At 42.7% G+C, this 24,266-nt stretch overlaps 2 protein-coding genes across 2 annotated transcripts in view; both read left to right on the top strand.

Moving 5' to 3' along the window:
* pdzd8 (PDZ domain containing 8) overlaps window positions 1-24,266 on the top strand; it is an 84,999-nt gene that overhangs the window by 31,564 nt on the left and 29,169 nt on the right. The gene's annotated exons all lie outside the window — the stretch shown is intronic.
* Window positions 20,132-24,266, top strand: part of LOC143421728 (uncharacterized) — a 4,294-nt gene continuing 159 nt past the window's right edge. The window contains exons 1-2 of the mRNA XM_076891343.1: window positions 20,132-20,345; window positions 20,463-24,251. Coding sequence (XP_076747458.1) covers window positions 21,096-24,251 — 3,156 coding nt within the window. The 5' untranslated portion in view covers window positions 20,132-20,345; window positions 20,463-21,095. The remainder of the gene's footprint in view (window positions 20,346-20,462; window positions 24,252-24,266) is intronic.

Here is a 24,266-nt window from a genome sequence, read left to right as displayed (position 1 = left end):
GCAATTAAGGAAAATTTACAGCTAGTGCTACATAACACATTTTTCTTCTTGCCCTCGTCAGAACGCTGTTACCACCTCACCTGGAGCTGTAGTGAATATACCGACATTTGCCCGCCTGTGACATTTTCCACAGCAGTTTGGCAGCGTTTAGAGGAAGCTGTCGGTGTAGGAAACAGGGAGGTTTCCATAAGACACGTAACCAGTACATGTTTTCTTCAGTGGAAGTAACAAATACTCTGTCCCCTGCATGCTCAAACATTACAGAGATGTTCCGCTTTCTTAATAAGGCAGGAAACTGGGGCACGCATGAAGAAGGCCTCGAGTTATTTACAACTTTGTCACCCTGAATCAAGTCTCTCTTGCACCTTTAGAGGACACTACGTTAGGAAAGAGGGTGCAAATGAACTCTGGCAGGAAATAGTCATGACTGTAGACACAGACAGATGCATTAAATTCTCAGATGCTGGTCTAAATTATGCACGGTTTGACTGAACCTGGAAGATGTCCATAAAATAAGATGGATTTTTTAAATAAACAGATGGTACTTTTTAAAAAAATTTAATCAATATGACAAAAACACCATTTTGTGCTGTCACCCTCCTCATAGCCGGAGACTTATATGGTAAAGCCAGATTTTGGGTGTTCAGGACATACAAAGCAGGCATATGAGCAGCGAAGAAGAATAATGCCAAGAGTTGGAGAAGTCGTACTGGACGCTTTCATACTTTATTGATATATAAAATATATTTTTGTTGGTATTCATGATAAAGATGTCAAGCTGGCAGCAACTTTCTGAATGAAAAAGAAACCCAAAGCATTGAGTAAGACAAATCTACAACTCACATCCTGATCTGAAGTTTAATTTACGTTGAGCTTTGACTAAACAAACAAACAAACGAACAAACAAACAAACAAACAATCTCGTCCTTTTGGAGCCAGCACCAGTCACGCCTGTTGTCTTTCAGGATGAGCCTAATGTCACTGGAAAGGAGGCAAACATGTAAACCGACAACCAAAGCAGCGTGTGTGATGCTCGCTGTCTAGTTAATTTAACAGTTGGGACATTGTTCCATTTTTGCTTCGTCATCTTCACAGGTGTATGGAGCTAAGCAGGAGAAACCTCACTGGCTGGTGGGTAGCTCTAGCTCACAGAAGTGAAAGATTCATGAAGAAACCGGAACATGCACGATTTTCTGTCTGGACATCGAAAACTGCAAAAAATGCAAAAACTGCATTTGGGAGGCCTCTCAGACATCGTGATGCATCAGGTACTATTACATGTATAAAGCTTATTATCTAATAGTCGTCTAATTGTCTGGGACAGGTTGCCACTGGCTGCAGGTACAAAGTAACTGTCCCGAGCAAAAGAAGGAAAATTTGATAAATATGTGTCTAAATTATAAACCATTAGTATTTGCATAGCACTTTACTAGTCCCTAAGGACCCCAAAGCGCTTCACACTACATTCAGTCATCCACACATTCACACACTGGTGATGGCAGCTACATTGTAGCCACAGCTGCCCTGGGGTGCACTGACAGAGGCGAGGCTGCCGGACACTGGCGCCACCGGGGCCTCTGACCACCACCAGTAGGCAACGGGTGAAGTGTCTTGCCCAAGGACACAACGACTGAGACTGTCGGAGCTGGGGCTCGAACCGCCAACCTTCCGATTACAAGGCGAACTCCCAACTCTTGAGCCACGGTCGCCCCTGGTGTTTACCTGTGGACGATTTAGCTTTTTGTTCACTTTTTCATGTGAACGTATCTATTTCTGCGTCAAGAAATATTGACCCAGGTATCCGCCGGCTACACCTGAAGACCCAGAAAATTAACCAGGAAGCCTAAGAGCAGCTGGCCAACAGCTCCCAGATTTCCCTCAAGTTGACTTCAGATGAAAATTGAGTTTAATTGCGAGTGTTTCATGTCTGGAACATTTGTGCACTAAGCCGTACCATCATCGTAATTGTAGAGCCAAAAGATGTACGAGGTCAGGCCAGTTCCTCCGTACTTTCTGTGTTTGACTGGAGTCGTACACAATAAGCACAGAGCTCTGTCTGGGACAGGCTTTTTCCCCATCAACAGCAACATAACAAGTTGTTATCAGCTTGAGTAATGCAATCTTCAATTCACCGGCACTGAAGCAATGATAGGTGCGATTACCGTCTCCATCCTAGCCGGTATTTTGCTTCAGAGCTCTTTCTGCAAAGCTCTCCATCTTTTTTTCCGCCATTGTCAAACTGGAGAAACTTCAATAGTGTAATTAGTGCAAATACATCTTTTTCAGCAAATCTGCCATCATTTTCTTTGCTTCCCCCACAACCAACTTTAAAACTTAATTTCAAAACTTTAACAATTTACTATGATTATCAAAACTTGAGCAGCTGAGAACAAAAATAAAACGACGAGCTGTTAAGCACATTACACCGCTGCTCTAAAATGAATTATGTGGTAACAGCTGCAAATACATGCACAATTTTCCTCCACTCATAAGAAAAAGTGGCAGCAGCTATAGTTGAATTTTTTACCCTTTTACCCAAAAAAATGTGAAAACATTGTTCCCATGTTACAGGGGTCGCCTGTACTAATAAAGCTTTAGAGAAGAATTACAGCTCCCCTTAGCAGGTAATAGTTTAAAGTCACTGTTTATCACACAGAGCACTGAGACATTTAACAGCTACAGAACTGTGCAAAAGTTTTAGCGGGAATCAAACTTGCACCTCCTGCTCCAAAGGTGTGTCGTCACGACACCATCCAGCTGATATGAAGGTACATTTAGGTACACTTGCACACATTTTTGAAGGAACTCGGCTGGTAGGTTGTTCCAAACATCCCAGAAAACTAAGCATCTTCTGTGGATGTAGGCTTCCTCACATCCTTCGGTCTCTTCATGTAGTCCCAGACACACTCCATGATGTTGAGATCAGGCCTCTGTGGGGGCCGTACCATCACTTCCAGTACTTCTTGTACATTTGGGGCTAATAAACAATCCTTTAGATATCTGAAAGCTTTCTTTGTTTACAGCATTTTTTCCACACCTGCCTAAAACTTTTGCACAGTCCTGTAAGTACAAATATTGTATATTCACTGTGAATGTGTGTTCGAGAGAGAGAGGGAGAATATATCGCTTCATCAAATTGCATTTAACTTTTTTTAATATAGTGAAAATGACAACAGTGATCCCAAGGTGCTTTAGACTGCAGGGTTACAGAGTTACAGAGAAAATCCAAACAATCAGGAGACCCGCCAACCAGTAAAACTCCATTTTGACCCATTTTAATTTCACATACTGTCGGAACCACGACTAAACCAGCAGTCTGAGAGTGAAGTCCTCTGTTTGGGTGATACTATGAGGTCTTTAAGATAATTGATTATTCAGGAAGATTTGAAATTAAATTCAGGATCAGCAGCGAGTCGGTGCAGAGAAGCCAACTCTCTCCCTTTACATCCCTAAATGATGATCAGTCCTATTCTTTCCTGACACAGCCCTCGTCAGTTATCCAGGTCTGGTACTAGAAAAACACTCATTTGTGTTTCTATATATTATATGTTGTATTATTTTATTATAATTATTAAATCAGAGTATTTACAAGCCAGATGGGACATTCTATCACTCCAGGAAAATAGAGATCTCACAAACGCATCGTTTTCTGATGGCTGGTTTGCTTTGCTCGTTTTGTAAGCAGAGAATGAGCATTATGGATCACAGATTAATCAACAGCAACAAAATCTGGCAAAAATACCAGAAAGGAGAAGGAAAAAAAAATAACACCTTTTCTACTTGAACTCAAAAATCACCTCTTAAGGACAGTGAGATTAATGTGACAGCAAAAAATAAACAGAGCACATATTTCTCCACGACGGGGTGTTTTTGTTGCAGGGAGCCTCGGCTCACAGTTCACCTACTGATGTTTTCCAAAGGGATTTATTCATTTCCGGATCTTAAATCCCTGACTATCTCCTTTTTGGTTCCATGGAGCATAAATATTAAAATCAGCCCACTAATGCGTCCTGAAAGAAATTATCTAGGCAAGGTTGTCCCCTTGTTTGTCATGGAGCTTGAAACTATACGGGATTCAAAGGGAGTCGGTGCCGTCAGTGCAGATGAGGCAAGAAGACTGCCAGACGATAGATGCAGGGTTACTTTTGGTTTATATCCTGTTTTTCTTTTCTTCACCTTTTGATTTTTCCTCAAGCATATTTTCAGACTCAGAGGCATCCCGGGACAAAGACAGCACTCTTGATAGGACACACATCAGACCTCTGTGACCACTCATCAGAGTCACCCAGCTTTAAAGTTAAGCCCTGCTCAGGGTTATCTGCACAATGTTTCAAATCAAATGTTATGCTTGTTAACATCTTTAAAACAAAGAAAACTTTATACCTTTTCTAGAGCAGAACAAATGCACTTCAAACACAAAAACATCCTCTTCTAAGAATAAACATTAACAGCATGCAGCCCAAAAGCAACAGAGAAATCAAAGCCTCTTTAATGACCCCAATCCTACCCACATATTTAATCTACATGGACGACTGACTGAAGAATGATCTGCTCTCAAACACAATTGCAACAGCAAAATAATAATAGAAAAACTCATTTCTTCCTAAGGCATTAATAGTTATGGAATTAATGTCATCAAAGTAAATAGACTATTATTATAAAAACAATCTAAACTTATCTTTAATACACTGTTCAGACATTTGGGGAAAGCTTATTTCTGCTGCTTGTATCTGCAATCTTCTCATTTTGGCCACTACCCAGTCTATGCTTGTGAGTAAGAAAGGTGATTAAATATATAATCACTGGAGATTGGCCCACATGATCCTACATCGATCTGGTAAAAGTCCCGTCCTTCCCTACGAGGTTAACTTTATTAATAACACATTTCTAAATATTCAGCTGAATGAAACTTCCAAATCTTTCAGTATATTTTTTGGAGAGTCTCACAGGAGGCAAACTCAACTAAATAGGACTCGGGTGAAAACAGAGAGTGATATCAATATAAAAAAAGCTTGCGTTATTTCACAGCCCTGTGATCTCAAGTAATTTGTCTGAGACCCCAGAGACAATTTCTCTCTGATCCACAAAAATTTCACTCTGCTTAAAAAATGTATCAAGGTCTGTTTGAGTGTTAATGTCTCTCTCAGAGAAAGAGAGAGAAAAACACAACTATGCCCGAGTCTTTAACCAAGCCGTGGAGAGGGAATTCAGCGCTCTGAATCCAGGCAGATGAAGCAAAAATGCAACAGAAGGTGCAAAGGATGTGACAAATGTGCCCACGCTAAGACTGTCAATCAACAGCTAATAACTGTAAGCTTAATTATGATTATTTGCACTAAATCCAGCATTTAAGACACATGGTGATATTCCATAATGCATCGCCTTCAACTTCAAAGATCTTCAGAATGGCACGCAGCACTGCGTCTGTCGCATTTCAGAGACGCCTTTATATTTACCTAAGAGGGAAACAACAGTGTATCGCACAGCTCGAGCATTTCATATTCACTCAATCATGTGGGATCATCGTCAGCACACTGTTCTCACTATGATCCTATTATGTACTTATATTACAACATTTTTCTCTTTAAGTACATTTAGTGTGGCATTTAGGATGCACGCAGGACACATCTTTGCTGTTACCAGTGCATGCATGATTCTGCTCTACTTCCCTGAGAAACATATCTTGTTAAAACGTTGAGTAGAAAAATGTTATTCTCATTAAAACTGTCATCTTGTCACGTTACCCAATGTTTACAAGTTCAAGCTGTAGAGTTAAAGGCATGGCTGCAACTGTAACTGAGCTGAGTTTCACACATATTTTTTTTTGGCTAAATCCACACACAAATTCTTTTTACACATACAAATCCTGATTTACAAGTACAAAATATTTATGACCACAATTTAAGCCCATAAAAGACGGCGGTGGGTTTGAAAACGATTTGCCGGGAGTCCGGTGTTCTCACAGGCTCTAATGAGCCTTGCCCCCGGCTAGCTATCGAGCTAGTGGGTAACAGACGCCTCCGAAAATGTCGGAGCGCTTTTGAAAATATGTCTTGATAAACTGAGCAGATATTTGAGGTTTACACAGCTACATTCTCTCCTGAAAATATGTTAAACTTTATTTTGTGACCCAGAAAGAATAATAAGAGTAATATTAAAACTAACTAGCTGCCGCCATTGTTGACAACTGCGCTGGGCCGCGCTATGAATTCTGGGACAGAGCTACTTCTTCTTCGGGGTTTAATGGCAGCTGGCATCCTTGTACATGCAGTGCTGCCGTCTTCTGTTTCAGTCCGTTATTACACTCTTAAATCCAACTGCTTATTCCTGCGTCTTTTGTGATCTTACAAAGCTTCAAACGACGCATCCACTATTAAATTAATCGTCGACGTATTGTCGACGTAATCGTGACTACTCGACTAATCGTGGCAGCCCTCATTTTGGCCACATAATCCAATTCTAGTACCTCAAATACAACAAGACAATACATAAATAAATGAAATCTTTTTGGCAGCAAACAGCAAACGAGACAGACTTTGTGTGTGGTCCTGTGTCTTGAAACACAATTCTGGGGAAGAAGTCACAATGCCATTATCCAGCTAATCCCAAATGACCACTCTTCCATCAGACACACCCAGGCCTCTGAAAAGGCAGCACAGGTTTGGGGGAATCTGTAAAATACCACGACTGGTGCAACCTGAGTGGGATCATGCCACAGGGATAAAGGAGACAGGCTGGAGCATCAGAAAGGATGCCAGAGCAATGAGCTTTGATCTTTGTTTCCTCTTTATTTTATATTTGCACCTGTTTTCTTTAATGGTGGTTACACCTGTGCGGACTGAACCATTTGTGATAAGCAGGGGGGTGCAGGAAAGACTGAGAACCTCCTGTATTTGGTACAGACATCTATTTCAAATCACAGTTCACAGTCATATAAAACTAAGGTCTTATCTCAAAATTATTTCTCACTATTTCTTAATTAAAGGTCACATTAAACATTTCTATCTATAGAGCTCTTGAATAGCTCAGCTTCTCATCTCTGTGGATTTGAATTCATTCTGGAAGTGATTAACATCTTTACCTGATGAAATGCTGTTGGTCATTTCTTCTGCCCAACAGTTTGACCTTTCAAACAACAACAACAACAACAACAGCAACAAGGCTTTAAAAGCAGGAGTGACTTTATAACGAGTGTAAGAAGCCCAGTGTAACAAAACCTTGGATTAGTTTGAACAGTGAATCATGCAAAGCTACTCTAGCGGAGTCCAAGAATACAACTATGGAGCTGTAAATTGGCAGAATATTTCCACTGAGTACACATTACAGCGTTCTCTGGCTGAGCCTGATAGCACGTAGGCAGGACGGTCTCCTATAAAGAAAGTAGGAAGTGCAACAGGCGAGACAAACACGAGCACGGACTCAGCTGATGTTTAGTGTTTCGCTCTTTGGCTCGGCTGTCGTGTGGGTGGTACTTAAAGCGATAACTGATTATTTCTTGGAACGGCAACTGTTGATCTGCTTTCAGTTCCTCAGCATCTATGGCTCTCGTGTGTCTCGTTGGAATTAAAAGAGCATCATGTAATCTGACCTCTGTCAGCCTGCTGAATGCCAGAAATGTCAGCTGCCGGTGCAGAAAACAGAGTTTTTGGCACTGATAAACACAGCTGTCAGCCACGCTGAGCTCAGTTCATGATGCTGGACACTAAATCTGTATTCATTTGACACTTTATATAAGCCGCGACATTTCGCTACTTTAAAACGTCACATAAAAGGACTGAAAATCAGTTGAAGATAAACTAAACTAGGAGACATCAGACAAAGGCGTCTGTTACTTCTGGTGCCAAGATTTCAGATCCCCGCAGGAAGCTGAAATGAAAGGACTGCACTTTCATTTAGTTTTATTTTTTTGTGGGATTTTCTTGCTCTGGGTTCAACAGAATTTAATGCTACATCAACCGTGTGCTTCCAACTTTGCGCCTGAACCCGTTTTAATATGACGGTGCTCTCACGCACAAAGCCAGATCCATATGAACCTCACCTCATCCAACACCTTTACTCATCCAGAATGAAATTCTGACCGAGAGCCAGACGTATTACACAACATCAGTGGTGCACCTCACTAATGCTCTTTGGGCTGCTGGGAGTGAAATCTCTGCTGCTAGATTTCAACCTGGTGGAAAATCCCAAAACTAGAAATGTGCAAACTGTTACAGCTGCACACTAAAGCCCAGTTTCGATAAATAAAATGTTCAGGTGTGCATAAATCATGCACTGTAATGTATGACGATAGGAAAATGGAATTTTTACTAAACAATAACTGACTTTAATAGCGTTCTATGCTGCTTCTTCCTTTTGAGGTGCTACAGTCCCGATATTTATTCTTACATCTCTTCGTCTGTACTTCCGTCAGCACCTCAGACACCCACAGCTTTCACATTTAAAGCACAGCCCTACTTACTTGCAGGAAAAATGACAAATTGTGTAATTATGAGAGTAACTTTTATAGCTAGACAAAGAACACCTGAACTGCAAAGTCAAAAATCACAAAAATTACCTTTAAAGACACTATAATTTTGGTGAATGTTAATTTTCAGGGGCACATTTTTCATATTTATCAGTGTCACTCAAATCAAAAGACAATCAAAGTCAAAGCGTAATCAGCACAGAAAAGTTTTAAAGTTAACCCAGAGCGGATTGGAGGAGAGAGAGGATTAGTCTGCGGCACGATGGAGTCACAACAGCCTGATGAAGAGGGATGGATGATGTATGCGATAAACGTGCGCACAGATTGAAAACAGAGTTTGTCAGGCTTGATTGATTCGTTTCTCATTCGAAGTGGCAAATTAAAGAGTCACAAAGACAAGATCTGAATGATAAAATGAGTTTACGTTGAAAACAAAAAAATAAATCACGTCCTCGCCCAACAAAAGCTCAGTTAGAAACAGAAACACGTTTTAATATTTTAATATTAATTAGTTTAATATTAATATTAAACTAATGAATGTTGTTGAAATGTGAAAAGGCTTTGAGTGGTTCATTAGCATGCATTAATGCATTCCATTTAAAGCCTGGAAGGAAATCTGAACGTCTGTCCCATCATCAGGGCTCCGGTAGATCTGATCCAGTCTTCTTCTTTCAGCTGCTCCATTCAGGCGTCGCCACCACAGATCATCTGCCTCCATCTCACCCTCCTCTGTCATACCAACCATCCTTCGCTACATCTGTGAATCCTCTCTGTTCTCTTCCTCATTTCTTTCTGCATATTCTGCATATATATATATTATTTTATCTATTGCTTAGATGCAGTCTTAAGGCATGAAATACACCTTTTCCCTCTACAGCCATGATGTTTTTAAAAGGTTTAAGAGCAACAAAAGAACAAATATAAGAACATCATTCAAATGATAAAGCGCACGTACTAAACGTAAGATTTACACGGTCTGTTACTATTTTAGGACTTATGCAAATATAAAATAGCTCTAAACATCACTGCACAGTAATGTGGTCCTTAACATCTTCCAGCAGTGGTAATGCCCAGAGCGGTCTGCAGCTGAAGTTCCTGTGGTGATGTCACGGTCACATGACCCCTCTGGTGATTAGTGTGTCCTCATTAACTTTGTGCTTTTACTCTTTTTTCCCTCATTTTACACTCAAGTTCTACTTAAACATGACTATGAAAAGCTCCTTTTAATATTTTACTGGTAGAGAAAATGGATGGATGTATACTTAGAAGTGAATTACCTTTACATTTATTAACTTGCCTGACAGCACCAAGAAGGTCACTAATGGAGAGAAATGTGCAACAATATTAAATTATTACATAAGACAATAGCAGGAGGGTGGAAAAAGAAAAGCCCTACTTTTCCTTTAGCATTTGGCTTCTGTGAAACTTTTTAAACAGATTTACACGAATAACGACTTTGACTTACTTCTGCTTTATTGTTATTTTTATCTATATTAAGTTGTTATCTATAAACGAGGTCCTGCTGATGTTTCACATTAAAAGCATTCCAGGAAAGAGCCAACATACTCTTTGAAATGGAGCGATTTAATGAGACATTTGAATAGAGGATGAACGCTTTCTTTCGTTGCACTGATGCATTAAAGCAAAAGCAAAATGTTTAATTAAGTTTGATTAAATTTGGTGACCGTTGATGGGATCGTGCATAATGATGGGCCAACCTTGGACTGAGGCCTGGCAACTTGAGTTAGGCCCAGAGGATTGGAAGGTGTCCGAGCACGCTGATGTGAAGGGGAATAATCTACACTTTGTGACAGAACTTTACATCTCTCTCTCTCTCTATATATATATATATACATGCATGCAGCCCCATGCACAGATCACCCTGTGTGTGGGGCTGCATGGCGTCAAAGCGTTAGCTCGGTTAGCTCGGTTAGCTCGTCAACACGTTAGCGCCGTCCAGCCCCATGCACGGAGCAATCCATACTAACTCGCTAATGGAGATTTGCCACGTTAATGCGGTAATGGCGTTAACATATATATATATATATATATATATATATATATATATATATATATATATATATATATAACACCCAGCACGCCCCTGCGGGCGGTTTATCCTTCAAGCTCGGGTCCTCTACCAGAGGCCTGGGAGCTTGAGGGTCCTGCGCAGTATCTTAGCTGTTCCCAGGACTGCGCTCTTCTGGACAGAGATCTCCGATGTTGTTCCCGGGATCTGCTGGAGCCACTCGCCTAGCTTGGGAGTCACCGCACCTAGTGCTCCGATTACCACGGGGACCACCGTTACCTTCACCCTCCACATCCTCTCGAGCTCTTCTCTGAGCCCTTGGTATTTCTCCAGCTTCTCGTGTTCCTTCTTCCTGATATTGCTGTCATTCGGAACCGCTACATCGATCACTACGGCCGTCTTCTTCTGTTTGTCTACCACCACTATGTCCGGTTGGTTAGCCACCACCATTTTGTCCGTCTGTATCTGGAAGTCCCACAGGATCTTAGCTCGGTCATTCTCCACCACCCTTGGGGGCATCTCCCATTTTGACCTCGGGACTTCCAGGTTATACTCGGCACAGATGTTCCTGTACACTATGCCGGCCACTTGGTTATAGCGTTCCATGTATGCCTTGCCTGCTAGCATCTTGCACCCTGCTGTTATGTGCTGGATTGTCTCTGGGGCATCTTTACACAGCCTGCACCTGGGGTCTCGCCTGGTGTGATAGACCCCAGCCTCTATGGATCTTGTACTCAGAGCTTGTTCTTGTGCTGCCATGATTAGTGCCTCTGTGCTGTCTTTCAGTCCAGCTTTGTCCAGCCACTGGTAGGATTTCTGGATATCAGCCACCTCCTCTATCTGCCGGTGGTACATACCGTGCAGGGGCCTGTCCTTCCATGATGGTTCCTCGTTTCCCTCCTCTTTCTTGGGTTTCTGCTGCCTGAGGTATTCACTGAGCACTCGGTCAGTTGGGGCCATCTTCCCAATGTATTCTTGGATGTTCCTTGTCTCATCCTGGACTGTGGTGCTGACACTCACCAGTCCCCGGCCCCCTTCTTTCCGCTTAGCGTACAGCCTCAGGGTGCTGGACTTGGGGTGAAACCCTCCATGCATGGTAAGGAGCTTTCTTGTCTTTATGTCAGTGGCTTCTATCTCCTCCTTTGGCCAGCCTATTACCCCAGCAGGGTACCTGATCACGGGCAGGGCATACGTGTTGATGGCCCGGATCTTGTTCTTACCATTCAGCTGACTCCTCAGGACTTGCCTGACCCTCTGCAGGTACTTGGTGGTTGCAACCTTTCTAGCGGCCTCTTCATGGTTCCCATTTGCCTGCGGGATCCCCAGGTACTTGTAACTGTCCTCTATGTCTGCAATGTTGCCTTCTGGTAGTTCAATCCCCTCAGTTCTGACTACCTTCCCTCTCTTTGATACCATCCGACTACACTTCTCCAGTCCGAACGACATTCCAATGTCATTGCTGTATAGCCTGGTAGTGTGGATCAGTGAATCGATGTCTCGTTCACTCTTGGCATACAGCTTGATGTCATCCATGTACAGGAGGTGGCTGACAACTGCTCCGTTCCGTAGTCGGTATCCGTAGCCAGTCTTGTTAATGATCTCACTGAGGGGGTTCAGGCCTATGCAGAACAGCAGTGGGGACAGAGCATCTCCTTGGTAGATCCCGCACTTGATGGTGACTTGTGCTATGGGCTTGGAGTCGGCCTCTAATGTTGTACGCCACATCCCCATTGAGTTCCTGATGAAGGCTCTTAGGGTCCCATTGATCTTGTACAATTCTAGGCATTCCAGTATCCAGCTGTGGGGCATTGAGTCATAGGCCTTCTTGTAATCAATCCAGGCAGTGCACAGGTTGGTCAGTCTGGTCTTGCAGTCTCGGCTGATTGTTCTGTCTACCAGTAGCTGGTGTTTTGCACCTCTGGTATTCTTGCCAATTCCTTTCTGTGTCCCGCTCATGTATTGACCCATGTGCCTGTTCATCTTAGCCGATATGATGCCTGACAGGAGCTTCCATGTAGTACTGAGGCAGGTTATTGGTCGGTAGTTGGAGGGGACCGGTCCCTTCTTGGGGTCCTTGGGGATCAGGACCGTCCGGCCTTCAGTTAGCCATTCCGGGTGTCTCTCGTTAACTAGCAGCTGGTTCATTTGTGCTGCCAGACGCTCGTGGAGTGCAGTCAGCTTCTTCAGCCAGTAGGCGTGAACCATGTCGGGCCCTGGTGCTGTCCAACTCTTCATACTGGAGACCCTTTCTTGGATATCTGCCACTGTGATGGTTACTGGACCCTGTTCAGGGAGGTCGCTGTGGTCAGCCCTCAGATCCTCTAGCCACTGAGCATTGCCGTTATGGGTTGCATCCTTCTCCCATATGCTCTTCCAGTATTGCTCCGTCTCCAGCCTTGGTGGTGCTGTTCTCTTATTGTTCCCTTGCCACTGAGAGTACACCTTTGCTGGTTCTGTGGAGAACAGCTGGTTTATTCTCCTGCCTTCTATCTCTCTGGTGTACCTCCTCAAGCGGCTGGCCAAGGCTGTGAGTCTTTGCTTGGCAGTTTCCAAGGCCTCAGGTATGGACAGCTTGCTGTATTTCTTAGGCACCTTATTTGTCGCACCTTTCTGCAACTCCGTTAGTTGGCTAACCTCCCTCCGTGCTACTTTGATCTTGCCCTCTAGCCTCCTTCTCCATGGAGGGTACTGCCCCTTGTGGCTGTTCAACTTGTGGCCAAGCATCTCACTGATCACTGCTGCCGTATTGTAGATCAGCTTGTTAGTGTCGGTAATTGTGGTTGTAGGTATTGCCCGTAGTGCTGCATTAACATCATCTAGCAGACCTTCTGACGGTACTTCACGTAATCTTGGTAACCGGCTACGGGGGATCCAGGTTCCAAGCTTGGCCATGATCCTATTTTTCAGGTCAGTTCCTCTCGCACTCAACGATCCTTCTCCTATCGCACTTGGGGCTATGTACCCAATCTCGGGTGGGGGTGATGATATCGCCCCCCTGACCTGGCGTCCTGACTCCTCCTTGCCGTAGCATTTGTGTTGTACCTCGTCAATCTCTAGCTGTGAGAGCAGTCCCTTCTTTCGAATGTTGGAACACTGAGCTACTAGTTGTCTCACCGTCATTGTGGATGTTGGGTATCGAAGAATCCATAGGTCCCTCATCCTATTCATGTAGCCCCTTCCGCCGGGGTTACTTGCGTAGTAGCATTCTAACAACGCCCTGTTTTCGTCTCTTGCCCACCGATGCCTTCTTGTTCCAGTAGCCCACTTTTCGTCAGGGTGCCCTGGTTCCTCAACACCTGACGCGGACCTTGTTGATCCGGGCGACGTCCGAGCCGGCATGCCTTCATGTTTATTTGTCTCGCTCATGTCTGCGGTAGGCTCGCTTAGCATAGGGGGTCTAGCCTTAGGACCCTTACTGGATACAGACGCCCCAGGCAGGAATCGAACTTGCAATCCTCTGTTCCAAAGGCGTGTAGTCTAACCACTACGCTATCCAGCTGCTTTATATATATATATTTATATATATATATTTATATATATATATATATTTATATATATATATATATTTATATATATATTTATATGTATATATCCAGGCGGTCCTTCGTGTGGGCTTGGTCTTTGTGCATGTGGTGTGGCGGGAGTTTCCTGGGTGGAGTTTGAGGAGATGGCTGGGAATGCAGAACACCTGGCCGGCAGCTCTTTAAACGCCGCCACTCTAGCCCTTATAGGTCTCTGCCCCCTCTGCTGCTCTGCTCTGGTCCTGTGGTGGTGTTTGTGTCGTCTCCATGTCTCACCATCCCTTTTGGTCCATTTTTGGAGGATTGTCTTAATTTGCATTTTGCACATCCATCCACTCCTGTACACCACTGATACCGATCTACAACGTTAAATGAATCTTTGGTGATTCCTGTTACGTTGTTGCTGTGACTCTTTAGTGTCCAGCTGCTACCAACATAACAGGTCTGGGACCATGACAGAGGAGTCTGAGATTGAGCTCTGGGATGTTTTTAAACTTTCTTTGAGCAGTGCGTGGTTTGTCCTTGGGGCATATACACTGATGGGAAGATTAGCAGCTGTCTCGAATGTTTTCCACTTGTCAGTAATCTTTCTTGCTGTGGAATGATGGACTTGAATATGTTTTGAAATGGCCTTATAACCCTGTTCAGAGTGAGGGACAGCAACAACTGCTTCGCTGGGATCATTGCTTCCCTTCTTGGCATTTTGTTAACACACACCTGAATGCTCCAGACCAACAACTAGCCACGACTCGTCTGTTTATAAAGCTGTGCTTACAATCGGTGAATTAAGAGCATCTGATTATTAGCACTTGGCTGTTGCTTACATGCTTCATTTTTATGGAGGCAGTGAGGGTGTGTGTCATATGTCCTGTGAAAACTTTCTTTTTCACACTCCTGTATATGATGAAAAGATAGTTTTCATCAATAGCGATTGAAGCTCCACAATTTCTTACTAAAAGATGACAAAAACAAACAGGTGGATATTGAATCACAGTAATAAATTTTCACAGAAACACTAATACAACATTGTGTGGAGTTCCCTGTGGTCAGATTAAAGCTGCGAATTCACAGATGCAATGTAATTTGCATCCAATTATCCAGGTGCTAATTAACAGCAATGACAGCTCACTGCCAGCTCCATTCAGGTAAAAGTTCACCAGAAAATCATTATTTATAGCTGTGCTGTTTTTCTCACCGCGGCTCATTTGACGTCAGTTAATGTGAATCTCACACACATCTCATTGTTCACTTAATCACACCGGGCTGCTCACAGAGAACTCCGAGTCACGACGAGCAGATGGATGACAAATTAAAGGAAAAACCCGAGTCGCTGACCCCTATGAGGAGGTGCGGTGTTTCTGACATCCTCGTGGCGTGGCTTGGATCCAGTTGTCCCAAATCAGTACAGAACTGTTCAGCGTTATCATTGTGATCCTTTATGTAAAATTTCTAACCTGCAGTGGCAGATGGGGATAACAAAAGGCACTGTGGCAGCGGACTTAATGTCTCTGGAGACCCGCATGGCAGCCACATGGAGCACAACCAAAACCCAAACTGAAAAACCAACATCAACCAAAAGCCCGTGGAATCTACAGGCAAGAGTAGTGGATGATAGGACACGAGAGGCAATGTGTCTCTGCAAAAAGAAAGCTTCATTAGCTGATTTAAACCCAGGAAAACTAATAATAATGTAGAACACAAAACATGGAGGATCGGGAAGCAAACTGAGGGCCACAGCACCAGACAGACCTGATTATTTTTGAAATTTAGTTCTACTACCACGAGAACAAAATGAGGAATATCTGTTAGAAGAATGGATTTCATTTCTATGTCTTCTATATTCTGATTTTGTGCATGTCTGGTCTGACGTCTACAGGAATCACACGACTCTTACTATTAGAGGGTTCTAGTGATATACACAGTTTTACAGACCAGTGCTGGACATGTCGCTGTCACCTCAGAGTGACGTCAAAAATATGTGGAGCTGGCTGCAAATTGGGCTGCTGCTGTTCTTGTTTCTGATGTGCTGGTGGTCCTTTGGCTTTGTGCCTACTGCATAGACGGCAGAGGTCACAGGAGAACATCTCTGTAGTGAAAGGTGCTGCAGCACTACTGGTAGCTCCTCTTCAAGTTGAAGAGGGTTAACAATGGAAACAACAATGGAAGGATGTCCTGTTTCTGCCTTCACCTCACTTTATCCATATTTCATATTCTTGTGTCCACTGAGGCTTCAAGTGGATTTCTCTAAAACTAAATGGTCAAAATATGCTTTGTAAGAACACATTTTGACCATAACATAACATAAGAACTTACTGGCTAATTTTGCCAAATATTACACACATAACTTATAAGATAAGAACTGAAGGAGTAAATCTATGGCGTTATTTTTGTGCCACTACAGGCATCTAAGAAAACGTCAGAGCACTTTTGCAAATATGTGATGTCTTGATGAATCGAGCAGATATTTGAAGTTTACACAGCACCATTCTCTCGCTCAAAATGCAACACATGCACCTGCAATTTGTTTTTACGTGCGCTCGGAATAGTGGCACAAATAACGCCATATAATTCTGGCTTTTGCTTCAAGTCAGATCTTTATTGTCTTACTTCAGTGTGACACTGTGTCAAGTCTTGAGTTTGTGCATTGACTCATGTGAATTCTGACTGCATCTCAGGCCCACAATGAAATTTTTAATCACATCCTAAACTTTTGTTGCAGTGGTGCTAATGCATTCGTGTGTGTAGGAGCAACTGATGCTCATCAATTCAGCACACGCGGCCCTCTGTGTGCATACAAACTAGGTTGCCCATGGGCAAAATGTCTTAGCCTCATAAATATGGATTTTAAAGAGCGACCCAGTTAAGGTCCATAAGCAGAGGACTGCTGCTGCCACAGAAGCTGATAAAGTTGCTTCTGTTTCTGTTGAAAAACAGAAATGATACAATGAGAATCATTAGAATTAGACAATGAATGTAAATATTTAAATATATAGCAACTGTGTAATAACATATTTTTTCCATTAAACAACGAAACTGCATTAATAACTATTTGCAGATGGACCAGTCACACACCCAAACCACTGAAAATCTGATGTTCTGAAAACTTCTGAAAAAGGAGGGTTTTAAACTTGCAGTCTTTCTCATGGCCAGCAGGGGCAGTACAAAAAACAAAAAAAAAAGAAAGTAATTCTGTGGTTGCAAAAAAGAAAAAGACATTGCTTGGCTGCATGATCCCAGTAAACACTTTCCCAATTAGTTTATGGATTCTTTTGTTTCAAGCTTCACTGAAAACAAAAGCACATTCACTTTTAAATAAAGTTTTTGGCCAAATTAGTGTCCAGCAGAATAAAAACGTAGCAAACCTTGCGATTGCATTTTCTGAGCATCTCTGCCACCAGGTGGCGATAGCGGTGGTCACAAAAAGACTTCTGTTCCCATAGACGTCTTTGAGAAAACCGCTTTGTACCTTGACTGGTGTCGACACTGAGTTTGTGCAAAGTTCGACTCAAGTCTTCAAAATACAGCTTCAGACCCAGTGGGTGACATCACGGTGGCCACATCCATCTAATAATGTCTATGCTCCCGCCCCCGATCGCCAGAATTCTCCTTAGTTACAGAAGCAAAATGTCACGCTCCTTTTTGTGTCTTCTCTTTCCTCTCCCGGCCGAGCATTATTACTATTATCAGGTGTTTCCTGAGGTCTCTTCCTGTAAAATAAGAGCTTCCTATTGTTGAGTTCTCTCTCCAACGTTGTCAGGTCTAAAGGTTTGAATTGTAAATGAGCTTTAACTTCCATAAGCAGCCCAGATTAGACTGTGTTGGTGAATGATAAAGTAGTTGTGACATATGAAATCGTAGCTATTTAGGCCTTTTTAATGAAGCGGTAAAAAATGGAAGGAAATAGACATCACAGTCAAGCACTGTCAGTTTCCAAACGCTGCCATTATTAGGTTGGCTGTAGGTCAGGAGGCTGCACAGGGCATCTAGTGGTTCGATCCCTGACTCTCCCAGTCTGCATGCCAACTATCCTTGGGTAAGATGCTGACCACAATTTGCTCTCTGATGCATCCATCAGAGTGTGAATGTTAGGTTAGAAGAAAGTGAATGTGGCATCTTGTATAAAGTGCTACATAAGAATCAGGCTGTTTACCATTACTTTATTCCCACATGATAACAATTGATAACATTTTAATCAAAGACATCTTGTATGTGGCAGAAGGGCGCTTGAGTTGATCTAAATGATTTCTTTCCACATGAACAAAATGATCAGAGAGAATGAAGAGATGCTGGTAAAAGTTCTGGAGGTATTCCACAGGGTCTCACTTCATTCACTGCAGCTAAATTTAAACTGCAGTTCTGAGAAACAATGCACAAAAGGTCCAAGCTGTGACATTTTGCTCTCCTGCAAATCTCTGCAAGTGTTCGTGGATCACCCAGCGACTGCAGCTCCACGACCAACAGCAGTGAACAAACATGATAATAGAAAATTAAATTCCTCTTCATATTGAGCTTTCAAAGAATTGAAAGTGTGATATCCCCGGAAGAGAAAAACAAGAGCACCACAAGGGGAACAGATTGGTAATTACCACTACTGTCATGCCAAGCCATTAGGACCCACACTTTAGACACCAGCACTCGTCTGCAGAACAGAATATAAAACAACAGTCATTATGTTTGGAACACCGAGTCAAATTTGATTTAGTCTGCTTTCATTTTCTCCATTAAACCTCCCAAAATGAGGAGGATTTTGCTTTTATAGCTCGGCTTTGGGTCATGAAATGAGATTTTAACCACTAACTACTTTGGTTACTCATTAGCACAAAGACAAGGGACGTCTCCAGAGAGGCATTACTGCTCTTAGCGTTAAACCCCAAGTGCGTGTTAGCCACATTTGTTTTACTTTAAGGAGGTCATATGTACTTTTACTAACTTTATGTTTAATTCCAGGAAAGTACGCTGAAAAAAAATCTCTGGGGTTGTCTCATAATATTGCACATCACATCTATAGCATAAGAAACACCTCCTGGAGAATACACCTTTAACAAATTGAAATTAGGCACATTAAAATGCTCCATTTGCAAGTTTTACATGCTTGTTCATGCTGGTGTTAACAGCTGCACTGACTAGCTGAGATGCAGAGAGAAACTCTCAAAGTGGTTAAAAGTCAGAATATTATTGTGATCCCTGAAGGATTTAAATGAACAAACTGAGAACAGAGAAGCCCAGAAGTACTCCATATATTAAACAAAGTGAAAAGAAGTCGTTTTAATTTATAAAAGTGTCTTTCAAAGCATTCAAAGCTCTCATCAGCACTGACAATGGTTAAAACATATTGCATAAAACAGCAGCTCGCTATTGCTCTGCAGAGGCTTGCCTGTGTGCCTTGGGAGTCTGTGTCAATCATGCATTATTATTGCATCTGCAAAAAAAGTAATGATTTCAGCTTTCATTTAGTATATTCATGCTTTGTAGGCACTGATTTCCTAAAACGGGGGCAAATTCTATTCCCTCAAAAAATGCAAATGTAATGATATAAAAACCTAATGTCAAAGGCCCTGGCTGCTGACGTAGAGGATAACAAGAGCTGAATTTGTGGGAGAAGGTGTATCGCTTTCTTGTGTGGAGCGAAACACAACTACAACCACCACAGCTGACGACCCACACCAGAAGAAAAGAGAGGAAAAACAACAATCAGTGGAAACTCAAGGATGGAGGACGTCGATAGCCCTCAGCCCCTCGTTTGTCAGGAGAAGTTTGTCCTAACATGGTGGGGAAAAGAGCTTAAGAGGCTCTTGGAAGCCAATCATGTCTTCTGATGAAAATTTGGCTTACTTCACAAGAGTGCTGGATTTAAACCAGTCATTCTTTGGACAGTATGAAAGTGCCGATAAATGAGCTGAGATATGTTCAGACATATCTGAAAATGCCAAAAACTCGAGGCATTTTTCATGCCTCGAGTTTTTGGCATGAAAAATGAAATAAAGCAAAATCAAGATAACAGCACGCAAAGCTTTGGGTAGGATAAAATTGCAAACATTCAGGTCAGTGTAATCCAGTGTGTGTCAAACAAAGGTTTTGCAGAAAAAGTGAGCTGTGAAACAAAACACACAATGTAAATGTCCAGTTTTGTTTATTGATCTAAGCCTGAACAGCTACGCGTAGTGTCCAGTAGAGGGCTCTGTTGTTTAGTTAGCGGCAAGCTGCACTTCCAGCTCAGACCGGTTTTTGTGGCGCACATGTCCCAGTAGGCAGCTCTCAATGAAGCGTGAAGCAGCGTGATACCGGACTCTAGCAAAATTAACAATTTGCAGCCCTTGGAATGCGGAGCGAGGTACATGTTTTAAGTTGTATTTGTTTGCTTAACTGATATTTTGTTGTATTTTCTGCATTATTTGAGTTCATATTTGTAATAAGCGTCTAAGAAAATGTATTTTGTGTTTCTGTTTAGTTTTCACGGTGCATTGGTGCACCTCAGCACTGTTAGATTCTGAATGAATCTCAAAGTAAAAATTACTGCACCCGTCGAGGCTCTCTCTATTTCTTCCTTGGTCCGAGGGACTGCTACAGTGAAAACTCGATCGCTGAGTGAAGGCTACTTGCTAGCTCCCATGCCAGATGAGTGCAGCCCGTGCCACGAGGTGGGTCCGTGTGTCAGCTGTGAGATATTTCTACACCAGTCAAGATCATCTTTGCTTCGTCGCCTACCTCCCCTTTGAACTCTGATGGTTACTTTACGAAGGTGCAGGTATTATGCCCATTAAGGACTTTGCTGATAACAAAGTTAAAATGTCTGCACACTAATTCAGAGTTACTTGCCTTAAATATTTTTGTGGTTACAGCCTTAAAGGTATACTGCATTGCACTGAGTAATTACAATCTTTAAATTGTATGGGTTTATTCTTCTTGAAAGTAACGTATATCAGCGGTATTTACAGTTACATTTTGTCTAATATGTGGGTGCTAATCTGTTTATTTATGTGATGTAAACGTCTGATGTGAGCATTGTTTCCAAAAGTAACACTCACGTAAGTTTAAGTCCAGATGTTATCGCATAGAGCAACATACACATTGCAGTAACAAAATGTTGAACCCTGCTGAAGAAGCCGACGACTCAGAGCAACAAGGAGTAAGATCCAGCAATCGTGAAAGGCATTTAACCGAAAAGGGTAAAGAAATGCAGGAATATGAGGCAAAGAAAAATGAGAAGGCATTTAACAAAGCTTATGACACTTGGAAGAAGGCAGCTAAAGAAATCAGAACAAAGCTGAAAACTTTCTGCTCACCTGAAGAGCTAAACAATGCCAGTCATGACATAAGAGACAAGCACGCTGTAGTACAACAGCATTATGAACCCATTCGCCGCAGCCAATCCATGACGCCCGACATTGTTAAGCGAATGGATGCTTGTGCAGTGCTTACAACTGACATTTGTGAAGTTGTTGCTAAACGACAGGAAAATATCGATCAGCTCTTTAACGATCGCCTTGAAAAGGAAAGAGTACGAGTGATGTTAAACAAAAGGGACTATGGTTCTGTGTTTGGTGATACAAAAACTGAAACGTCGTTCCCAGAGGGTTCAGTTGCACGCTCAAAGGCAGATTCTACTGGCAGTCGTGAGGTGGAAGCAGAAGCTGAACTTGCAGCCAAAGTGGAACAAGCAAAGGCCACACAAGAAATATTGGCACAGGAAACCAAGATCAGCCAAATGGAAAATGAGTGGAAAATAAAGGAAGTGGAAACAAAGGCAAAGTTGGAGGAGGAAAAGACTAAACTTCAACAGTTAAAGGCAGACAGCGAAGTGAAAGTAGCAGCTGCACGAGTAAGAGCCCTTAGCGCTCAAAATGACATTGAAAGCCATGATCAAGTGTCCTGCTACAACTTAGAAAATTCCGCAAATCTCCCCAACATCGCACCACGGCTCTCTTTAAATCCACAAGCACCAACATTTAGACCTCACAATACTACTCCAGAACGTGAAGAACTTAGCTTAGTTCAAGCCCTCGCCAGCTCTCTTACCCTAAACAGGCTTCCTGTACCTGAGCCCACCATCTTTAGTGGCGACCCCCTAAAGTTTATGGATTGGAAGGTATCCTTTATGGCACTAATTGGTGACAAACCTTTACCTGTGTGTGAGAAAATGTTGTATCTAAAGAGCTATCTTGCAGGTGAAGCACGAAAGGCAGTAGAGGGATATTTCTTCCGCAACAGTGAGCAGGCATACGCAGGCATTTGGAGCGTTTTAGAGGAAAGGTATGGCAGCCCATTTGTTATCCAAAGAGCCTTTAGGGCTAAACTCACAAAATGGCCTAGAATAGCTGCCAATGATCCTAAAGCACTGAGGGAGTTTGCAGATTTTCTCCAAAGCTGTGCAGAGGCTATCCCTCAAGTCAAAGGCCTAGAGATCCTTAATGATTGTGAGGAAAATCACAAGCTTCTAAGAAAACTGCCTGAGTGGATAGTGCAGAGATGGAGCCGCATTGTGGTGGAGGAGCTAGACAAAAGCCAAGACTACCCCAACTTCGCTCGCTTTACAAAGTTCATACAAAATGAAGCTAAAGTAGTTTGCAATCCTGTTGCCTCACCATTCCTAATAAACGAAAGGGCATCAGAAGAGCGGCACGTTAAAAGAGCGAAGGCACTCAGTACTACCATCCAACCAAAGTCTCCACCAATCCCAGTATCTACTTCTAGACCTAAACCCCCATGTTTGTTTTGCAAAGAAGAATCGCACGGCATAGCTAAGTGTCCTGCTTTTGCAGCGAAAACTAGTGATGACAAGAAAGTTTTCATTCAAGAAAATCGTCTCTGCTTCGGGTGTTTGAGAAGGGGTCATGTAACCAAAGAATGCAGAGGACGTCACTCCTGTAGTAAGTGTGGTCGGCGTCACCCCACCTGTCTACACACAGAAAGAGTGAATGAACCTAAAGAAAAGAAAACTGAGGATTCTAAATCCCCAGATGAAGGTGCAAACAAGGAAGTGCATAATGTTATGACTCATGTACTAACAAGGAAACTATCTTCCACATCCAGCATAGTACCAGTATTTGTGTCAGTTGCATCTGAGCCTGAGAAAGAAATACTTACATATGCCCTGCTTGACACCCAGAGTGACTCATCCTTTATTTTAGAGGATTTGGCCTCAGAACTAAATGTAGACGCCCAACCAGTGCAGTTAAAGCTTAGCACCATGACTTCCGTCGACACAGTCGTTGCAAGTAAACTTGCCAACAACTTGCAGGTGCGTGGGTTTGATTCTGAGACTCGTGTCCCAATAGAACACATCTACTCTCGTGACTTTATCCCAGTTGACAAGTCTCATATCCCTACCAAGGAAACGGCACTTCAGTGGCCACACCTTGAAGGCTTAGCTAACAAGTTACAGCCATTACAGAACTGTGAAGTAGGTCTATTGATTGGTTATGACTGCCCATCAGCACTAGCCCCCCTAGAGATCGTCACAGGCAAAATAAACGAACCTTTCGCACAAAGAACCCTACTAGGATGGAGTATTATTGGTTCTGGTAATCCTCACCTAGACAGAGAAGGTAACCAGAGTTATGTGCACAGGATCACAGTCAAAGAAATGCCCATACCATCAGCCACAGAAGTACTCAAAGTCCTAGAGACTGACTTTAATGAGAGAAACTATGAGGATAAGTATGTATCACAGGATGATGTTCGCTTCATACAAATCCTCAGTGATACAATAAAACAAAGACCAGATGGGCACTATGAGATGCCGCTCCCCTTCAAGGGCAATGATCCACCAGCGCTTCCCAACAATAAGAAGTTAGCCACAGTCCGACTGCAACACCTGAAGAAAAGGCTAAAGGCTGATAAACAGTATCATGAACATTACTGTTCCTTTATGAGAGACATTATCAGCAGTGGTGATGCAGAATTAGCACCTCCTTTGTCTGAAGGCAAGACTGCATGGTACATCCCACACCATGGGGTATATCACCCGAAAAAACCAGCCAAGCTAAGAGTTGTCTTTGACTGTTCAGCAAAATTTCTCGGTGTCTCATTAAACGACACTCTTCTCACAGGTCCAGATATGATCAACTCATTGGTGGGGGTACTCTGTCGTTTCAGAAAGGAAAATGTAGCCATAATCTGTGATATCGAGAGAATGTTCCACCAGTTCTCTGTTTGTCCAGACATGCGCAACTATCTGAGATTTCTGTGGTGGCAGGATGGACAATTAGACAAAGAACCCAGAGAGTACAGAATGGCTGTACATCTATTCGGT

The sequence above is a fragment of the Maylandia zebra genome, linkage group LG13, assembly GCF_041146795.1.
Source record: "Maylandia zebra isolate NMK-2024a linkage group LG13, Mzebra_GT3a, whole genome shotgun sequence".
In the NCBI taxonomy this organism is placed as follows: domain Eukaryota; kingdom Metazoa; phylum Chordata; class Actinopteri; order Cichliformes; family Cichlidae; genus Maylandia; species Maylandia zebra.
Note: the sequence above shows the minus strand (reverse complement) of the source record. Positions and strands in the feature narration are given on the sequence as shown.